General features: G+C 36.3%; 1 protein-coding gene across 4 annotated transcripts in view; it reads right to left on the bottom strand.

Moving 5' to 3' along the window:
• The window catches only part of HMCN1 (hemicentin 1), a 399,863-nt gene that overhangs the window by 237,098 nt on the left and 142,007 nt on the right, over window positions 1–20,758 (bottom strand). For all 4 annotated transcript variants that reach the window (XM_074351803.1, XM_074351799.1, XM_074351801.1 and 1 more), the window contains exons 5-9: window positions 14,059–14,230; window positions 12,048–12,154; window positions 2,942–3,062; window positions 1,608–1,871; window positions 314–458 (exon numbers count right to left, since the gene is read on the bottom strand). In XM_074351803.1, coding sequence (XP_074207904.1) covers window positions 314–458; window positions 1,608–1,871; window positions 2,942–3,062; window positions 12,048–12,154; window positions 14,059–14,230 — 809 coding nt within the window. The remainder of the gene's footprint in view (window positions 1–313; window positions 459–1,607; window positions 1,872–2,941; window positions 3,063–12,047; window positions 12,155–14,058; window positions 14,231–20,758) is intronic.

Raw genomic sequence — 20,758 nt, 5'->3', positions numbered from 1 at the left:
TCTTGAAAGGTTCGATATCTAACTCTGTATTCATAATTTTGCATTCTTTGTTTTAACAAGGGATCCTCTGCATAAATTTAGTCTTATAAAACCCAAATCAACTCTTAAACGTATTCTAGCATTTATTATCTTATCATACAATATTAAGTTCCACAAGAGTAGAGACCTGTGTCTGTTTTGCTCACTGCTCTATTCCAAGACTGTGGAGCCAACAAATGAGAAATTTCTAATGAAGAAGTACAATAACAGAAGTATCTATTTGTATTTAGATGTGTAGTGCTCTAAATTATTACTAATAGAAACATTTACACACTTTAAATACTGGTCTACTCCGAGTCTAACTCCATTTCTGACAAAGCTCAAGGTGAAGGGCAAAAGGCTCTCAACAGAGCAGGGAATTCGGCCCGGCTGCAGGTAGTACCCCAGGGTTTTCTCGGGCATTGTAACTTTGGGAGCATCTAGGAAGAAAAAGAACATAAGCAAGAAGGTCACAATGATATTTCATACTTCCTGTTAATCCATTCAAAAGCTTCATGCTTAAATTATTCCAGTAAATTCTCCACATTCCAATTAATTAAACCACTAAAAATCACTTGTAACTGTCTTTCTTGGCTCAAAGCTTATTAATTTCTGGATTAGCTCCATGGACCCTTTCCTAAGGTACTCACTGAATCTAAGACCTTACTGATTTTAAGACCAAAATAGAACACAAAGCTACTAAGTAAGTTACAACACATCATCAACTGTAGAACACAGTTCAATTTCAAAAATGTGAAAATATGAAAAGAACACATGTTATCTTAGAACTGAGCTCCCCAGGTAATTGTTCTCCAAAAAAAGAATGACAAAATTCATTTTTAAGAATGCAGTAGATTTTTTTAAGTGTTCAATTCAGGGGCGAACACAACTAACTTTGAATATTGTACATGAGGAAATACTGAGGTTGGTTCTATTACTACCTTTCTACAACTATTAAACAAAAGCTAGAGTTGTTCCTGAATTGCTCAAATCACAATCTTATCCCTCCACCCAACAGCACAAACTAGAAGCAATCCTTCTGTATCTTTGTCAGTCCACGGTGCAAGCTATATACAGTTCTAAAGTTTTGGTCAGAGTTCAGTCATCAGCCTTGAGAACTAACAGCAAATATATAAGTAACTAGCTTCCTAATTAACTAACTAACCAACTAACCAAGTAAAGGCAAAATCATCACCAGCTGTTTACAATCAACTACTGTTCACGAAACAGAAGGTTTCTGACAATCGTATATAAAAATGTAGCCAAATCAGATATCTTAATTAAACATTAAACACATGTGCCAGGTTTTTTATGGGAGAGTAAGAGCACCAGAATTTCCCAGTTCAAGTTCTTACACTGAAGTAATCAAAATTCTCAGATCTATTATCTGTGAGACTTAACTGGAAATGCTGGATGCTTTTATTTCATGGGTAAGAAAAGTGCGTCACCTATGTGTGAATGCTTTTTGACATGGTGACCCACTAATAACATGAAGATATTATTTTTGACTTTAGAGTCCATTCTTTACCTAGACCACATCAGCCCCTGAAACTCTCAATACTCCAGTGCTGAACAGAGTGATATCTTACCTGGGACAATGCTGGAAAAGGAAACACTTGATACTCTCTGGAAGAGATGATCATCCTTATCGTAGCCTGTTACTTTGAGGAAAAAAGCTTCACTTGGTGGTATAAAGTCAGAAATATTCCATATGCCATAAGGTTTTCTGTCTGGGTAATATTTAACAGGAATAGTCTTAAGAGAACTGCCTGAGATACTGAGAAGTTCAAGAAGATCTACCCTCGCTGGGATAGAAATTCCAGAAGTATTCAGCAGCACAAAGGTAGGTATTCCTGCAAGAGAAAGAATTTGTCATCGTTTACAGCTAACATGCACTGAGGTTAGGTATCAAATAAATATTTGCGTTATAGTAACAGACAACAAGTACCATACGTATGAGAACCACAGACCGTGTCACAAATTATGGCCCAACTGTAGAATCTGTTCTACACAAAAGACACTTTATTCATGAGCAGACAGGGGGTTCCTAAGGGATTATCTTTATGGAATGTTTATATGTAGAAAAATTAGAATTATGAATAGTGTGTTATATGATGTTTGATTATGTGACCATTTTTATTTATTTGTTTGTTTGTTTGCAGGGGGAGGTAGTTTTATTCATTTATTTAGTTTTTTGATGGAGGTACTGGGGATTGAACCCAGGACCTCATGCATGCTAAGCATGCGCTCTACCACTTGAGCTATACACTCCCCCTAATTATGTGACAATTTTTAAAGATTCACTATTTTGTATCCTTCTAGCAACTGCAGCAACAAAAATAAATAAACGACAATCAGAAAAAAGAAATTTAAAGTCATGGTAGGATTGAGCCTTCTTTTTTTGGCTACAAAAATATAAATTTTCTTGTATGAATAAAATAAGAGAAAGAAGTTTTCAAATGAACAATAATTTCATCTTTGAACACCCACGGCTATGTGATGTCTTTACACACACACAAAATCCGTATTTTCACCTTGACAACAGGGTAGTAAGACGGTAGTAAGAAAAGAATCTCAAGATCTAAGTCAGTAGTTTTCAAAGTTTAGTAAGTATAGGAATCAATGGGTTACTCATTCAAGTGCATTTTCCTGGGCCCTGCCTTTTGGGATTCTCATACAGATCTGGCATGGGCCCCAGGAATCTTAATTTTTGACAAGCTCCCTAAGTGATTTTAACATGTGAATCTTGGGACTACACTTTGAGAAACAATGACTAGGTCAAGAGTGCAATCGTAGCTATAATAAAGACGCTATGTTTCCCAATTTTATTGAATACTACAAAATTATATAATCACAGACAGTCGGAAAAATATTTTGCACTTCAGTATCTCCCATGCCAATTGAAGTAATGTGCATGACAAACCTTGCACAGGTCTGTTGACTGTTTTTTTGAAGTCCAGAGTAGGCTTTCGGGAAAAACCAGCTCGGAAATCAATGGTACTGAGGCCAGTGATGCGAACAGAGTGCCTTCCACTGCTCGATGTCTGAAAAATGTTTAATGACAAACCCCGTTAGTAATTGACCCAGGATGCTGGTCACAATAAACACTAACAGTATGAGAAACTGCAGAGTGTTTAATTGGGATTGATGTCAAATCACTGAGGCTCTGATCTGAGTGTTCTGAACTTAACTGTGATTGTGTCTTCAATGCAAGTTTTGTAATACATATCCCAGGCGACTAAAGTGCATTTGAGTATTATACTGCATGCTCAGTGGTAAAAGATATAGAGGTATATGTTCAGGAAATACACATAAAATGAATAAATGACTGAATCTTCTCCCCTCAACACCATCCAGGTACTATTATGGAAAATATTTCCTTTCTCTTTGTTCTGGAAAGATACAGCCAGGACAAGCACAAGAGCTGACCATTACCCAGCTTTTAGCCAAAGGGCATCTTCAGCTCAGCAGTATCCAGCAAAGGCATTCAGTGCTTGAGATCAAATGTGAGTTTGGAAAAAAAAAAAAAAGTTCCTACCCTCTAAAAGTTTATGGCCAGTGTGGGAGTGGGGGTAGATGGAGAAAGAGAAATCTTTTTTATGATGCAGTAAATGCAGTGACAGAATTACAGAAAAGGTACATAAAAATGCATATATAAAGGGAGCACGGACTAGACTGTAGTTCAGTTAAAACCTCCCAAAGGAGATGGACAAGATATCAAATAACACCTAGGCGCTGAAGTTACTCATATGTGCCTAAACAATAAATAATTTGGATTAGGGCCACAGGATAAAATAATAACATTAACGTTTATTGGGCACTTCCTCTGTGCCCAGACTCTTGGAATACACTGGCTTATTTAATCCTCATTACAATCCTATAAGGTAGGTATCTTCATTAACACCACTGTATAAATAAGGAGGTTGAGGCATCAAAGCATTAAATAGCTCATCCAAGTTCACAGGGTTTTCTAACTTTCCTAACGTGCAGAGGTGGGGTTTTAATCCAAAGGTCAGGCTCTGGGCTCTTCACCACAGTGCTACATGCAATGTCTCCCAAAGGCAAGGTACGTCAGAGTTAGCCTCTACCTCGGGGTCTCCCCAGATATGATCTGAGCATCACTTATACCTACATCTGCACAAAATTACTTGGATTGTTTGTAAAAACACAGACTCTGAGCTCCAGCCAAGATTTACTGAATCAGAATCTCTGGTCAGAGAAGTCTAGGAATGTGCATTTCAAAAACCACCTAAGGCTTATGAACAAGAGCTCACCACTATTTTATTGCATTGATCACTGAGATTTTAGTCTCAAAATAAAGTGACTACATGATAGCAGCATTTAGGTGGAAGCAGAATACAGGAGTAAGAGAAAGCATTCACATGCTAGCATCAGGGCACTAACATGGAAACATGGATCACAACTCTGAGAAGCACATATTTAGGTATCATAGCAATGACAGAACATTCTAGAAATACATATTTCTATGATTTTACTCTGGTGAACAGCTAGATTAAGCCATACCATGGCTAAAGATAAGCCACCTCCAGAGCTCCACAAACCGCACAATCTTCCTTAAAACCACGGTGGCTCCTTATTACTTGGCAATACTATTATTTTCATTTCACAGATGAGGAAGGTAAAGTCACTTGCTCAAGGTCACAGATAAACAGCAGGTAGTGGAGCTGGGATGGGAACTCAGTGAGGTTCCAGAAACTGACCTCTGCAGCTACGCCATGCATTTCTCACAATCATTTCAATGAATTAGATTATGCTGGTTCCAGGGCAAAGGCTGAAATACATCCAACCGTTGTCCACAATAGAAGAGTAATAGAGAACTCCTGAGACTCTCCATAGGAGAGAAGAAAAAACACAACAAGGAGAAAGAAGGACTGGGGACAAGGAGAGAGCAAAAGGGCGCAAGTCACTTCAAGATATGTCCCTAAACCTATCAGCAAATCTACTAAACTCACGAAAGATTCCTGTTAGTGGATTTCCTGTGAAATTTTTGAAGGGGCTGAGCTGTACCCTGCATCAAAGTACACAAGCTTAGAATCAACATACAAGTAATTGGGAGGCAAGGAGACTGTAAGAAGGTAAGCTTTTAGGAAACTCCAGAAGCACTGGGAGAAGGCTTTGGAGTCTCACACAGTACGGACATAGCACGGCTGCAGGAGAAATAAATGATACGGTCTTGGAGGGGCAAAGAAAATTCAGCTAATTCTGTAACTGAGTAGAGCAGAGGAGAAGTCCAGCTGTGTCCTCTCTTCCCTTCTAAATTATTTTAGCCATCTTAGTACCATTTTTCTATAGACATAATTAAATTAGTAAGACTCAAAAAATGATTTAATGTTTTTCTATCTGGTCTTTATATCATGTAGATTAAAATTGTGGGTTATATTAAAAATGAGAATTTGGCCCCAAAAAGCATTTCTCTACCACAGAATATCCAGAACTATCACTCTGGCATAGAGGAATCCTAACCTCATGGCTTCTGTATTTAAGAAGAGGGAAATCTAAGAGCAGCACGATGGCTCCAAGCATAACAGGAAATTTTCTAGACACCACACATTGAACAGGGTTTGTATTGGCTAGAAATTCTAAGAGTTGTATGTTAAACAGTATATCTATTCATACAATTTTTAAACGTTCATAATGAGCTACATTACTACTCTGAGGCAGGATGTCGTGTTGGTCAAACTGTACAAGGGTCTGAGTCAGGAATACAGAGGCTGCTATAGTGTGAGCACGGCTGAGGCAAAGATGAAGTTCAGCTAGACACCTACTGGCATTCTAAAGTTGTAAAGAGGTGGCCACAATCCAAAAGCAGTCAGAGAAAAGAAGGAGCAGAGTGGACCGGAGTGCAGGCTTCTGAATTGGAGTGAGTCTACAAGGAATGAAGGAGGACAGACAGAAGTACCAGGAAGCAAGCACCATGGAGAGCTCCAGGGAAAATCAGCTGCTCCTCTGATATCTTCCTGGTCAGCTCTATTGCAGCCAGATCTACTTTCAGTTTAAGGAGAAAGGCCTATTAGATATTGAAAGCCCTCTCAACACTGAAAGCCCATGAAGGCAATAATTATGTCATCTTTATCACCTATAAAAGATTACCTAATAGGCACTTAATACATGTAGATTGAATAAATGATACTAAAAGTCATCCAAATGCTTAATTAATGTTGGCGCTTTCCCTTAGATTCTCCTAGGACAAATTAATGCCAGATTCATCAAGAACTCATTGAACTTACCTTGAAGCATTATGCTAAGTGTGCTCACATATTATCTTATAAAATCCTGTTACAGCCAAAAATGATTTTATAGCACTATAAAGAAACTGGGGCTCAAAGAAATGATTCCTTGCCTACATTTAGATAGCAAGCTAAATGGCAACTACTCCAAGTTCAATATTCTAAGTCTATGCACAGCACTGTTGGATAACGTAACCTCTGGGTTGGTCTAGACCCTGCGGCACAGAAAACAATAATATGCCCCCAACTATTCATTTGCCATTCTAAATTTCTAAACGAACTCTTTTAGGAGAGGCCAGGTTAGTGGAGTGTTGGCAAACTTCTCTCTGGAAAAAAAAAAAAAAAAAAACACCCTAATTCGGGGTACTTGCCAATTTCCATGATGTAGATACCACCACAGTGGCTGATTTCAAGCCCCCAACATGATGTCACTGAACAAAGAGCTGGGAAGAGAAAGTGCAGAGTTGACTCTTCACAAGCCATTTCTAAGCCAGCTCCAGCAAACCATTAGGCCATGATAATAGTTATGGTCAATGGGTAACAGAGGGAGTGAAGTGTGTCTGTCACTCACCAAAGTGTCTACCTCATCCTAGAGGTGACACAATCCCTTCCTTTTTGAATTCAATGCACGTTCTCCTGTCTCTTCCCCACTAAAAGGGGCCACATGCTCCGTGGTGCTACTTCTATCACCCTGGGTTCCCGAGTGTGGGAGAACATCCTTTCCACCCTCAAAGGACATGTGACATTAGCGAGGAATGAGCTTTCTTGTACTGAGCCAATGAGAATTCCTCCTGGTATTCATGTGAAGCCTCCCGTTATAAATGGAATTAAAATGTGACTCATAAAGCTGGCTTTCGTTTCTCTCTCCTAAGGAGTTTCAATGTTTTATAAAATAACAAATAAGCCAAAGGGAAAAAGAGAACCTTGATTTATATCTGAATTGATAGAAAATAAAGATACAATTTATAATTTGTACATATTCAGCAGAATAAGAGTAACTAATTTTACCATTCATGGGTCAAACTGTTTAAGCATTTTACCAACATCTAATTTAATCATGACAGTATTAAGTAGGTATTATTTTCCCCCATTTTTCTCAGACTTAGAGAGTACTAAGTAACTTCTTCAAGGTCAAAAGATTCTAAGTAGTGGAGTATCTTGAAATAAAATAGATGCCCATCTCTTTACAAAGTAATTACTCTTGAACAGCAAACCATTCTTTACAACCTAAAGAATACTGTGGTTTTAAATTAAATATTTATTGAGAATCTACTGTGGGCTAGGCATTGTGCCAGCCACAAATATAATAAAGCCAGCTTGACTTAAATACTATTATTTTATTAGGCACTGTATGTTTAAATAAATGTCATATAAGGAGAGAAATGTACCCAAAACATAGAATAAATTCTGCTTAAGTATATGTTCACACACACACATTTATACAGAAAAAAAAGAAAAAAGAAAAGGAAACATTCCTTTTGGTTGACAAGCTGATATTGGCAGACCAAAATAACAGGGAAATTTTCCAGGGAAAAAATCTATGCAGCATTCCACTGACCCTAAACATTGAATTAATGCTACATCTAATCTATTTAAATAACATACCTGGTGTAGTCTGAAGGCTTATTCAAAAGAGTCACCAAGTGAGAATAATTGGAGGCAGCATAGTACTGTGCTTGTGTGGTCCTTTGTAGACTTGAGGGTTATTTGATAATGATTCCTTAACAAGTTTATGTCACTTGGCTATGATGTCTAAAATAGCCTTACCCTGCAGAAGATGCATTAGGAGGCTCTGGCAACCAAAATAAATATCATAAACCAGGAAACTTCTACTCGTGTCAGAATCTCAATGCAATCACCCAGTTCGGTACAGTCCCTTCTCTACTTGGGAGATTATCTAAGGACAGTTGATCCATATTTACTTAATGGAAACACCTCAGTGGATGTGCTAAATTACGTGATCGATCACATTGATAATCCTAGACTAACGGAAACAGTCTGTACCACCTAAACCTAATGGGTGCTGACAATTATTTAGTATCTTTGCATGAAGTTTCTCTTTAAGAGCAGAGGGGAAAATCTTGCCTGAGAGTTTCTGTGGTTATTGTCAAAAACTCTATATATAGATTACAGCTGCCTGAATGGAAAATTTACATCTCTTCTTAGAAATAAGATCCAGGATTTGAGGCTTCCTACAAATGGAAACATAGGGGCATAAAACCACCTTCTCTTTTTTAATAATATTTTTTTATGTTCATTTCAGTTATTTCTTTTTTGGCGTATTTTCCCCTGCATCAGAGGCAACCTAAAACATTCGAGTCATTTGTAGGAACTATACTGATGAGTTGACTCACCTCTGTTTAGTGAAAGTATCCTAGTAAGTCACAGGAAAGGAATCACCAGGGTTTCAGAAGGAAACCACAAAAGAAATCCCTCTCATAGCATTTTAAAAAATAGAGTGTTCTGTGTCAGTATGTCAACCATGGGCTAACTAAACCAACGCTTCTGCCTGGCCCCCCTGGATATCATCACAATAAGTGTATTAATTTTTAATCATGAATACTTACATGGTTCTCTCTCAGGTACTGTGACATGTAACAGTGACAAAGTCCAGTCTATAGCAAAATTGGAAGACAATATTTGTACAGAAGTAAATACGCTATAAAGGGGAAAAATAATCCAAAAGGGAGGTGCAGAAAAATTGCAGCAGAAAGCCAGAGGGAAGAGAAAATATTCTGGACGGAAAAAGTCAGACATGTCTGGATGACAGTTGCCATTCTGACTGAGCGTTAGTAGGTAGTTACGAATCAGACATTAAGTAAGAAAGGAAGAGCATTCTGGGAAGATGGAACAGCTTGAGAGAAAGCAAGGACCAAAAGAATGTGGTAGGAGAGAGGGTGAGAGACACCACCAAATTATATTTGATGAAAGTCGAAAGGCAAATGATGGAAGGTAACTGGAAAGATTGACTGAGGCTCAATTAGGTGGTCCTTGAATACCATGCTAAGGTCAAACAAGAGATAGTCTGTTCTCCATACTCAAGATTAAAACTGTTCTGTGAAACATTCAAAAAGCCATTATTAATTCCATTGATAGTAGATAGCAGACACTTTCCAGACAGCAGAGTGCACAGGGGATGGCATGAGGGATGTGCTACGTAATCTCAGACACTTCTCTTCTTGAGAAAGCACACACGTAAAGCATGCATCAGCCGTCCGAAAGGGAGATCCAAAATCAGCATCGATATTTATGTCAGTAGACTCAGCTCAGTTTCCTTTGCACCAACCTGGTACATTAGTTTGGTATTTCATTTAGAAGCAAAATAAGTTTATTATCTTTATTTGCATTGTAATGCTTATGCTCTGTTTAGTTACCACTAATTGCACTCTAGAAATTGTGTAACATGAGACCCAGAAGCTTTTCTGGTGAGGACTAGAAATAAATTTAAGATAATATAATAATAGACACTATGCCTTTTTATTGTTTTCTTAATTGTAGGAGACTGAGCTTAGAGACTTGTCTAAACAGTGTCGCCATCATCTTATCATCTCCCTCCTCACTCACAGACTATTCTTCAGTGCTCCTCTGTACTAATGATCAATTAAGACATGCTTAGTGCCCATTAAGTACCATGGAACACAGCCAGAAGCGGATGTTCATTGTTTATTGAAGGGATGACTGAATGAATAGGTGTGTTAGTCACACGGTACAACATCAGACATGTGAAATATCCCTCTTTTAGGCAAGAGTTTTTACTAGAGGAAATACCTCTGGTAGCAATCCAAATCAACTGTAAGTGGGTTCACATACTTCACAATAAATTGCTAATAATACAGAAGAATGGCATCACTTGTACATATTTCAAAATCAGTAATAGACAACTTAATGCCTTGATTCAGAGAGCAAGAATGGAGCTAGCAGTGGACTTGCTAGCTCAGGACACTGCTGGTTGACGTCATGCTTAAAGTGTCTGGGGATAAAGAGACTCAGCTTCTTATACTCCTTCCCACTGTGGTCACAGAAAGTCAAACTCAGTCTAGTCATATTCTTGGTAAGTAGGTCAAAATAAATGTACAATCAAATCTGGCCACACTCAATAAATATTGAACAACCACCATGTGCAAAGGAACTTGGTGAATATAACATGCAGATGGGACCATTTCTGATCCATTCAATAAACATTACTAGACTGTCTCGCACATTGCCTTTTTACTTATACTCTTATCCCTTATCATCCCCCTTTTTAAAATATCCGTATTTCTATTTCTAGTTTCCAAGTCTGAGAGTTCTGAAAATAAACGAATATTCTAGGATTTGAATGGAGTTACAATGGAAACTCACTCTTTAAATCAAGAACATTAATATAGGCATTCTTTTAAAAAAAAATGGGCTGGCTTGCAGCAAAAAAATATGTGACAATGAATATATTTATGTTCATGTATAACTGAAAAACTGTGCTCTACACTGGAATTTGACACAACATTGTAAAATGACTGTAACTCGATAAAAAAAAAAAGTTTAAAAAAAATGGGCTGCAAAAATAGCACCTCAGTTTTCCACAGTAAAGCCCCTCTATGAACCTTCACAGCAGCTCTACAATTTGAACCATGAGCCCGCTGATCTCATTTTTTGTGTAGGGAAGCTGAGACAATGCAAGAGTAAGTGATGCAAGAGGTATCTTCATCTGAGTCCTCCCAGAGGATTGTAGAGTTAAGATGTTTGGGAGGTGCGAGGGCTGCACAGGAGGAGGGAGAGTAATGCGGGAAAAGGAATGCAGCCAGTAAAGGGCATGCTTTTAAGCCTGCTCTCACTACAGACAACTGGACCTTATTCCTGCCAAGGCTGAAAGCTGCTCTTGAAGGGTTTACTCCTCCAGGAAAACAGTCTTCTCCTGTTCTGGTTAAAAAAAAAAAAAAAGAAAAGAAAATCTCTCCGACACAGAAACACAGACACGACAGTTGGAAGGAGGCCAGAGCACACTGAAAATTCTGAAATACACAGGCAAGCCACGTGGACCATCTACCAGAGCGGGTCACACACGCAATCTGGAGCAGAACTAGACCTTAGATGTATGGTGTCCTGAATTTCGATTATGTGTTCGTTCCTCTGTATCACCAAAATACAATGCTTTCTAAGAGTGAATATATACTAGGTAGGATACAAATACCATTTTGTGTTAAACAATGAATGCAGAGCCACCAAATACCAACAATCAACAATGCTTGAGTGCTTATTTTGTAACAGGAACTATGCTAACTAAGTACTTCATTTGTGTCATCTTAATTTCACTCTCAGCACAATTCCACGAAGTAAAGGATTGTTCCTGCCATCCTACATTACAGGGGAGGACAGCAAGGCACAGAGAAGTTACAGTTCCAAGGCAAGGCAGCTTCTGAGCGGTGGCTCTGAGATGCGAACCCAGGGCAGCTCCACCCTGGGGCCTGTGCCCCAACCATCATTTTCTCCCGGCTCCATCTCTGATTGTTTTGGAGGAAGGGCGTAGCCAGTACAATCAACCTATAGATTTGACAACAGGAAAACCATCCAAGGATTTTAAGCCTATTTTGTGGTGGTATCAATACCTTTCATGATTATCAAAACTTAACACTATCAATTCACGTGATCAAGACACCTCTGACCAACGCACCACGTATACTGCATTTTCAGTAAAAGCACTCTTCATGATTGCAAGGGAAGATATAAATAAACTATCGTATCCACTTTGTAAAACACGCCAACATCAAAATAAAATAATAAACAGACTCTGTAAAATAACAGTACCTTCACTGTCCATATTCCAGCCTCTGGCTGTTTAACATTCACCACCTTGGCAGAGTTATGGATATTTAACAGCTCGTTCAGGCCAAATCCCTTTTTCACCAGCTTCCCTGAAAGACAGACATAAAGGTAACAAGCAAAATCTTTCTTTCAGCTATGCAGATTAACTGTGTACATTTCCAGGACAGATTACCTGATGGATATTTGCGCCTAAAGCTCAAAACATGATTTTATTTCTATCTAAAATACACCTAATTTTAGGGTTTCTGGACATCGGAACTGAAGTAACAGATTCCTCTCTGCTATGCTGATTTGATCTTAAAAAGAATAACAATTAGCAGACTGTAATCATACTTCCAAAGCTAGCCTAGGTAACAATTATGATAGCTACCGAGCACTTATGTGCAGCCCCTAGAGACATTTAGACGTAACAGATGGTAAAAACAGTAAGCCAGAATAAATGTCTTTTTGAAGATCACTCAAGGTATTACTAACATAAGAGCCCTGGGCATATCTTTACATGAAGTACAAAACTTTCACCAGTTTTCCGTGAAACATAGGAACAAGCCTTTACCTGTCATAGGAATAATTAAAGGAGGCAGTGTAATGAAGTAACATGGTATCATCTTCTACTGATCTGAGATTTACCTAAAGAATCTAGTAGTTTGAACTCAGAGGAAGAAAAGTAAATTTGAAATTAAGCCACAGTTTAGTCGTTCAGTTCACTCTTGCCTCTTCTGTGGACTACTTCTGTAGTTATATAAACAAATCAATTATAAAAATCCTATGTTTGCAACAAAAGCTTTACAATCATTATAAATGGCTTTTAAAATATCAATGTCAGTGACTTCTTAAAGTAATAAAAACATAACGCAATGGGTACAGGTACTTTTAAGTATTCAGGTAGTGAAAAACACAGATTTTTCCTGATAGATAAAATGGACGTTAGAAGAATGCTACCTTAAAAGACAAATCCAGTTCTAAGGCTGAACCTATGAAGTCTTGAAAAACAGATTCTGCTTGTTTTGTAAATTTCAATTTGATTGTTAACTGTGGAGGTAGCCTTTGAGAACAATTTCATAAACTGTTTTCTTTAAAGTATTAATTTTCTAAGACATAAATTAAAGTGAGAAAGACAGTTACTCCCTCTCCATTTATAAATTTTCACAAATACGTAAAAAATAATGTAACACATACTACTGCTACAATGGGAATAAAAATATTTTGCAAACAATAGGTAAAAGAACATTTCTAAATATAAATATTAGGGAAAATGAAGTTACTGTCTTTATTCAGTTACTTTTTTTCTTTTCATTGGGAACTTTTTTTTTTTTAAATAATTCAAACTCTTTTTTTTTTTTTCTTATTGAAGTTTAGTCAGTTTACAATGTTGTGTCCATTTCTGGTGTATAACAAAATTACTTTTCAATTAAGTCTTACTGTAATATTCAACCAGCAATGGACTTAGGCCAAAATTTAGGGTTATACCATACAATTAAGTGAAGAGGCAAAGCAAATTAAAATATTACTCTAATAAAAATATAAATTTGCTTTCAATAGTCATCTACTGTAAAGTTAATCTTTATTAAGAAAATGATATGATAAAAATTAGACAGATGTTTTAAAAGAAGTTTTTCAATGTGATTCACTTAAAAGTAACATAAAATACTGAATTTTACAGAATAAGTTACTGGGAAGTATTTCCTCATATAAAATTAGGAAATTATGATTTCAGGTTCAATTACAATATCTTTTGGGTAGTTTAGCTAAAATTAAGTTACTAAGTGTGATCTGTTTGAATTATTAGGAGTTTTAGCTTTTTGAATCTGCTGTTAATTCAACAATACTAATGACTAAAAAAAATTAACTTTCTTTTTTAAACATCTTCCCTAGTAACTTTTGTATTCATCAAATCTACTCATAAAGTTAGCATTAATTTGACACAAGTGTGCGAAAAATCTTTTACCTTTCATGGTTTTTGTATTTTATTATGTGAATGTGCAATATATCTCACCTAAAGGATCGCGAATTTCAACTATTGGAGACGGGCCACTCAGAGACACAGTGACCTCTTTTAGGCTAGGATCAAAAGGAATTTTCCAAGTGTTTACAGCCTGTTCCAAATGATCTGTTGATAAGAGATGAACTTTGGAGGCCTGCACTGCTTCCTCTACCCATTTTAACACCTATAAGAAAAAAAAAGAAGTGTGAGCATTATCAGCAATGTTACAGTTTTATACCACCGCGACAGACCTCCAGGTGCAGAAGTTGGCTTTGCTTAATTATATGACTCAGTCACTTTCTGTCCTGATGTGAGGTTTATTTCCATCACAGTCAAGACAATCCTTTCCCTACATCCACTTATTGTAGTAGATTCATAATAAAATGCTAGTTTAACCCATGCTCAAATTTCAAGCTTTCTATCTTGGAATAATATATTCAAAATGAATTAGTGTCTAAAAATCACTTACACAGAGATAATACATGCATAGATATTACACATAGTTCTATTTCTCAAAATAAACAAAAAGGACCTCTATAGAACATGGTAACAGCAATATTGAGATTCCTTTTCCCTCCACTCTCTTCCTAAATTTCAAGATCCAATTTACAAAAGATAATTAGCAAATTATAGAATTCAATTTCAATACATTGGGTATTGAATTACTGTAATATACAGTACATTGTAATTATAGACTGTATACTGTAATATATGTTGTGATATATTAATTATTGAAAAGTAATTGCAATGCCAACAAAATATTCATTTTTTATGATAAAATAAATAAGTACAAAAATAATAGGAAAAGTGATCATTGTATTTAGAAAAATATTTCAGGTCAGAAGCAATTTAAGCAGTGTATTCTTGAAAACTAGTCTTTGGGAAAGTATTAAGAAATTAGTTAATAATAGAATGTTAAGTCTCACTACGAACACAGAAACTTCCCAGTTCACAGAAGTTCTACGACAGCAAATACAATTCCTCATTAAACAAAAGGTCGTATCTGGCCAGGTATTGCTTGGGTGAACTTAATACAATTACGTCTAAGTCATACTCATTTTTAATCCACCTCAGACCCCTCTCTGGTTTGTATATCCTTCAAGATTATATCCTACCATGAACAATTTCCCTTGTAATTATGCATAAATCTCACAGTAGAGCTGGGTATTAAGCTACTGCCAAGCTACTCAAAATAAAAACATTTTAAAAATGTCAATAGTGGTAGTCGCAAACAAATTAATCAAACAACAAATATTGTGCAATGACTTCATTCTCTGCAAAAAGTATCCCTCCCCTTTCTTTTGTCCTCAAGGATGAGAAAAGTGGCTAAGAACTACTATCATAAAATTAACAGTGTGAGGCAATTATGTTCACTCATAAAAACAAATGCTTATTGTTCAAAGCAGTCTTTCAGGTACTGAGTATTAATGTGCATAGTTTTAGTCAATATTTAGTAACAACCTTTCTTATTAACTAGTATTTACTGAGTATTTTCGCACGTTTTATGCATTATTTGTTTTTAACAAATCTTCCTGCCTTTCCTCCAAGGTCAAGAACCACACCTCCTTTATCATTGTACCCCAAACCAAGTGGCAGGCTCTACACATAATAAAGGTGGCATGCGTACTGATGTCCATGAAGTTGGTCATTATGATGATAGTAATGATGTTGTCTTAAATAAAAGAATGTTATGAGAATTCAAGAAACAGGGAGCCCTTGTCGAAATACTATATGAAAAGGACCCATCACAGTAGATATTCAAATGTTTTCTTCCCCTTCTAATTAAATTCCCTTCTTTTCCCCTAATTGACTATTTCAACAATGACTTCAAAGGCAAAATGGAAAAAAAATGTACCCATGAAAGACAAGATTTCTGTAAGTGAAAAAGACACACAAAGTCATTCCAGGTAGAAGAGAAGGCCTGGGAAAACACAGAGACAGAAGTACTCCCAATATGCTGGGAATAAGAGTGCATCCAACTGGCTACAGTTAAGTGTTCAGAAAAAGAAGCAGAAGATGAAGCTGGATGCTTGTGTCAGAGGCAGAGGTCACAAGATCAAGCTACGGTATTTGAATTTTATCTGAAAGACGCAAATGAAAAATTAATCCTCTGCTTAAAGCCCTTCGGTGAAGTGGTGTTTTACAAAGAAAAACTTGTGGTATCACAAACTGAGCACACAAAAAACAAATCTATTGCAGTTAATTACCCATAAGCAAAATGCTATGTATCCTCAAATTTTAACGTCAAAAAACACCTGGAATTTTACATACAAAATAAAGCATACATCAAGAAAATAGTCTAAAGAAGTAAATGCCATATTTTGAAAAATGGGTTCTGAGTGATCTATCATACTTGCACAGACATGTATGAGTCATTCTGCTCCTCAAATCTGTCCATGTGGCTATAGAAATCAGACTGATTATAGCTAATATTTGCCATAAACAGAGCACATATTTTAATAATCAGTGTTGACATTTTTATGTCTTAAACATACAACATGGCTGCCTAACTCAAGGAAATGAAAAGAACTGACTGTCTGAGAAAGCATTTGATAAACTTGACTGATGATAAATATTTTGAGGATAACATCTTATTTATAGAGACTAAACGCAGCAAAAGACAGGAGAAATAGGATAAATGGAAAGAACACCTATTTTAAGAATGAGACACATAATTCTCAAATAATTTTCAATGTAAAGGAGGAATATAATTAGAAAACAAGGATAGTATAGCATCTCAAGTTTAACAATGAAATGTAGTAGTGTTAAGTAGAAACAAAAGTGAAATCCATTTTTATACGTCTTTCTTTAGATGTAAAGTATATTCGGGGTGACTCCTCAAATACATCTTTCCTTCAAACCCAGTATAGAGAGATTATGATACATCACTGGAAATCTGTTCTGTTGTCCATTAGCTATGGATGGAAATCCCTAAGTCCTGGGTATTCTTATGAAAATGGAAAACTTTCTAATTTAGTTGCATTTTCATAAGGCAATTATGTGTAAACAGAACAGAACATAAGTAGGCTTTTGGTTTACTCTTAATACAGTTTCCAATTCATCAACATTTATGAGGCTTTCACAAAGGGATTACCGTGTATCATAATATTACTTGCGAAAGATAAAGTAACAGGCTTCTGTCACGAGTCTCAAATCACTTTTTTATCCACTTATAAGAAAAATTCAAATTGAAAACATATGCAACCCACACAGATATTACCAACATGTGAATAAAAGTAGATCCCTACAAGCTACAGAAACCAAAAGTGAGATTTTTGGTCTCTCATGTTGCCAAATATAAGAAAAAATAACTTTAATTATCTAACCATGAGACTGGTTCCAACAGTAAGTGCTCATAAGCAAGTGTGGTTGATAATTCATTCTACAGACCATAAATTCTCATGCTTAAAAGTATGCAAAACAAGAAATCACTTGTGTTATGAAGTTTTTGTCAAGAAAGGGCTTTCTGGTGGAACTAAATGTTGCTGAATTCATATAGAAATGTGAGCTGAGGGACGGCTTAGAAGTTGGAAGAGCCTTAGAAAATCTGGGTTCGGGGGGGACACTACAGACGATTGACTGGACAAAAGTGACCCTCAGCTTCAACTCTATGAACATCTAAGACTTCTGCAAAACCACCACACCTTCAACATGATGAAAATTCTCTAATGTGCAACAGCTGAAAAAACAGAAGCACACCAGACATTTTTGAAGGGTGAAATCATTCCTGCTGTTTTAGAGTCAATGTATGTTTCATTAATTCATCTTTGTAAAATTCTTACGTGTCATAACTTCAGTGTGCTACAAATGACTGAGGAAATTTATCTTGCTAAAAAATAGGCATTATTTAAAATAATAAAAATATAAAAGATTGACTTTTATACATTAGATCTTCAGAACTCATTCATCTTACAGCTGAAAGCTGATACCCTTTTTAGCAACCTCTCCCTATTTCGCTAACCTTCCAGCCCTGGCAACCACTATTCTACCCTCTGTTTCTATGAGTCTGACTTTATTTTAGATTCCACATATAAATACCATGCTGATAACACTGTACTACATAAGTGAAATTTGCTAAGGGAACAGAACTTAAGTGTTCTCAATCTCACCCCCACCTCCAAAAAAATATAAGTACGGGAGGTGATGGATGTGATAATTAACTTAGATGGGGAAGATCCTTTCACAATGTATACCAAATCATCACTGCGCACACTTTAAATATCTTACAATGTTGTCGATTATACCTGATAGAGCTGAAACTAAAAATAAATTAATAAACAACTGACTTTTTCATTTGTATCTCCCACTGAATACTTTTTGTTTGCTTGGGGTTTTTTGTTTGTTTGTTTGTTTCATTTTTTTCTCCTTTACTAAATACCTTTTTCTTTTAGAATAGAAAAATCTCAGCGAATTCAAATTGTCCCATTAAAATGCCTCCTGATTATGAAAGGAAAAGAAATTATAAAAATACCTAAGAACATAAATACACACATTCATACATATACTTAAATACACGCATGCATGCAAACGCACAAAGACTTGTTCAGTTCTTACTCCTGGCTACACTGAAAGCAGGAAGTCCAAGCTATACTCAGGCTCTCTCTGAGTAATAAAAAAAACCCACAGTTACAAAGGTACTTGGGTAATTAGTAGTAAAATTGTCTTTTTTAGCAGAATTTATATAGTATGTGGGCACAGCACACGGGAGGAGGATTCATAGTTTGGCCAGGTTCTCAAAAGTAGATAAGAGAGGAATTTTTTTTTCAACTTTTAACATCAAATTTAATTCAACAAAGAACTTATGAACCTGTGAACTTATTACAGGTAGGCAATTAACCAAGAATACTTCTAAGAATTTCTTCACAAATCATCGGAGGGGGGTTTTGAAAAACAACTCCATGGAGGTAACGTCTCTTCTACAGGACAATCTTTTATATTACTTAAAAATGTATTTTTTAAAGTATGTGAACATTTTACTTAAAATAGATATATTAGAACATGCAATAATTCATACTGCAAAGGACTGCTAATTTCATTAAGACTCCAGTCTCTTTCAGGTGGTTTATTGCCATTAAATAAATTATTAAAAGAAGAGACTATGAGCTAAAGTACTCCCAAATGCAAAAAAAATTTTTTAATTTATAATGACAGAAAAGTAGGTATTTATGTGTCTTGATCTGTCCTCCACCCTCTTTCTATTGGAAGGAAGCTAAAATACAAGACTGACTGGTTTATTAACATGTAAAATACTATCAGTCCCTCACAGCAGACATGCAATGAAACTTAGCAACATCTTTCTCCCCCAAAATGCAAAATATAGACCTCCTTCCCAAGAAGAATTCACTAAGGTGTACTATCTGGCTCTTAAATTTAGTATCAATTTTGGGTGGGGAATTTATTCCTTAGAGGTAGACATATATACATTGAAACTTCAAAAATGATAATGTGAAGTCATTACATTTACAAGAAGAAGGAATCAGAACAATTATGGCCACACAACTGCTCTACTGGCTTCTAGAGGCAGACTTATTCCAAAATCCAAATCACAACTGAAGCATTGTTTTGATGACAGCCATTTTAACAGCACTTACATGCAAAGAACTTTACAAATTTTACCTCATTTAATTTTGTCTATATCCTGTAAGTACCCAAATTTTACAGTAAGTAACACATTGTTGGTAAGTATAAGATTCCCATTCTCCCAAAAGAAGCATGACTCCAAATCGCATGGAGTCTCTTAATCACTCTCATGTAATACAGGGTGAAGTTCTTTGAATGCCCATTGTCCCTCATTCCTACCTTTGAAAGAAATCTTAGAGCCACACTGGCCCAGGAAAAAAAAAATGAAATAGAGAAAGGGGTGAGTGGAAGGGAGAGAGTAAAAGGGAGGGAGGGGGAGAAAGAAAGAGTGTAGGGGGAAAGAGAGGAAGAAGAGATAGGAGGTAGGAAGACAAATAAATTAGATTCTGAGCTTCTAAAGACCTAAATCGTAGTAATTTAAAAGTGATTCAACAGATTTCAAGCATAATTCTGATTATATGCAAACTTCAAATTATGTCCTGACCTAAGATTGCACCCTCTACACACACACTTAATATGTAAATCCACTGTACTGTCATGTGCTTGTTGAGTTTGGGAACAAAACAGAGGAAGTGATTTAGATGCATCAAACACTAATAGCATTTGGTTGATTAATCTCACAATAGACGTGCTCTTTTCATGAGATGAGAAAAATCTCAGTCTACAGACAACATTTTTTTCATCATTAATCAGAACCATAAAGGACTAACAGACCTTAACCCAGCTGGTGCGGGCTCCCTCACTTTTAGACAGAACTTAGATGGGCACTGGAAACACTTCCCTTAATGACTTAGCTGTCCCCACATTTCCATGTTGATTTGCACCCATTTTGATTGGAAATTTCAACATTTTAGATATTTTAACAATTTGAAATTTCGATAGTTTAACACAATCAAGTTGCAGGCAAGTTGCACTGACCCTTCGGCCATTCAGTCACTAAAAGGAGCCTTTTGTCTATCTCTGTTCTGATTATATGTTGATTTTAAAGTGAAATTCTCAAGATCTCATCATACTTTCCATATTTCTAAATAGCCTCCTAAGGACTAACAGCTTACTCAAAAACAAGAAGTTTTAGGAAGCATACATTCAAGTGTCCCACAATAGAGTTTTAAGTGCATTCAGTGAAGAGATA

This window comes from Camelus bactrianus, chromosome 23 (assembly GCF_048773025.1).
Source record: "Camelus bactrianus isolate YW-2024 breed Bactrian camel chromosome 23, ASM4877302v1, whole genome shotgun sequence".
Lineage (NCBI taxonomy): Eukaryota > Metazoa > Chordata > Mammalia > Artiodactyla > Camelidae > Camelus > Camelus bactrianus.
The sequence above is the reverse complement of the archived record's forward strand: the minus strand, read 5'-3'. Positions and strand labels throughout refer to the sequence as shown.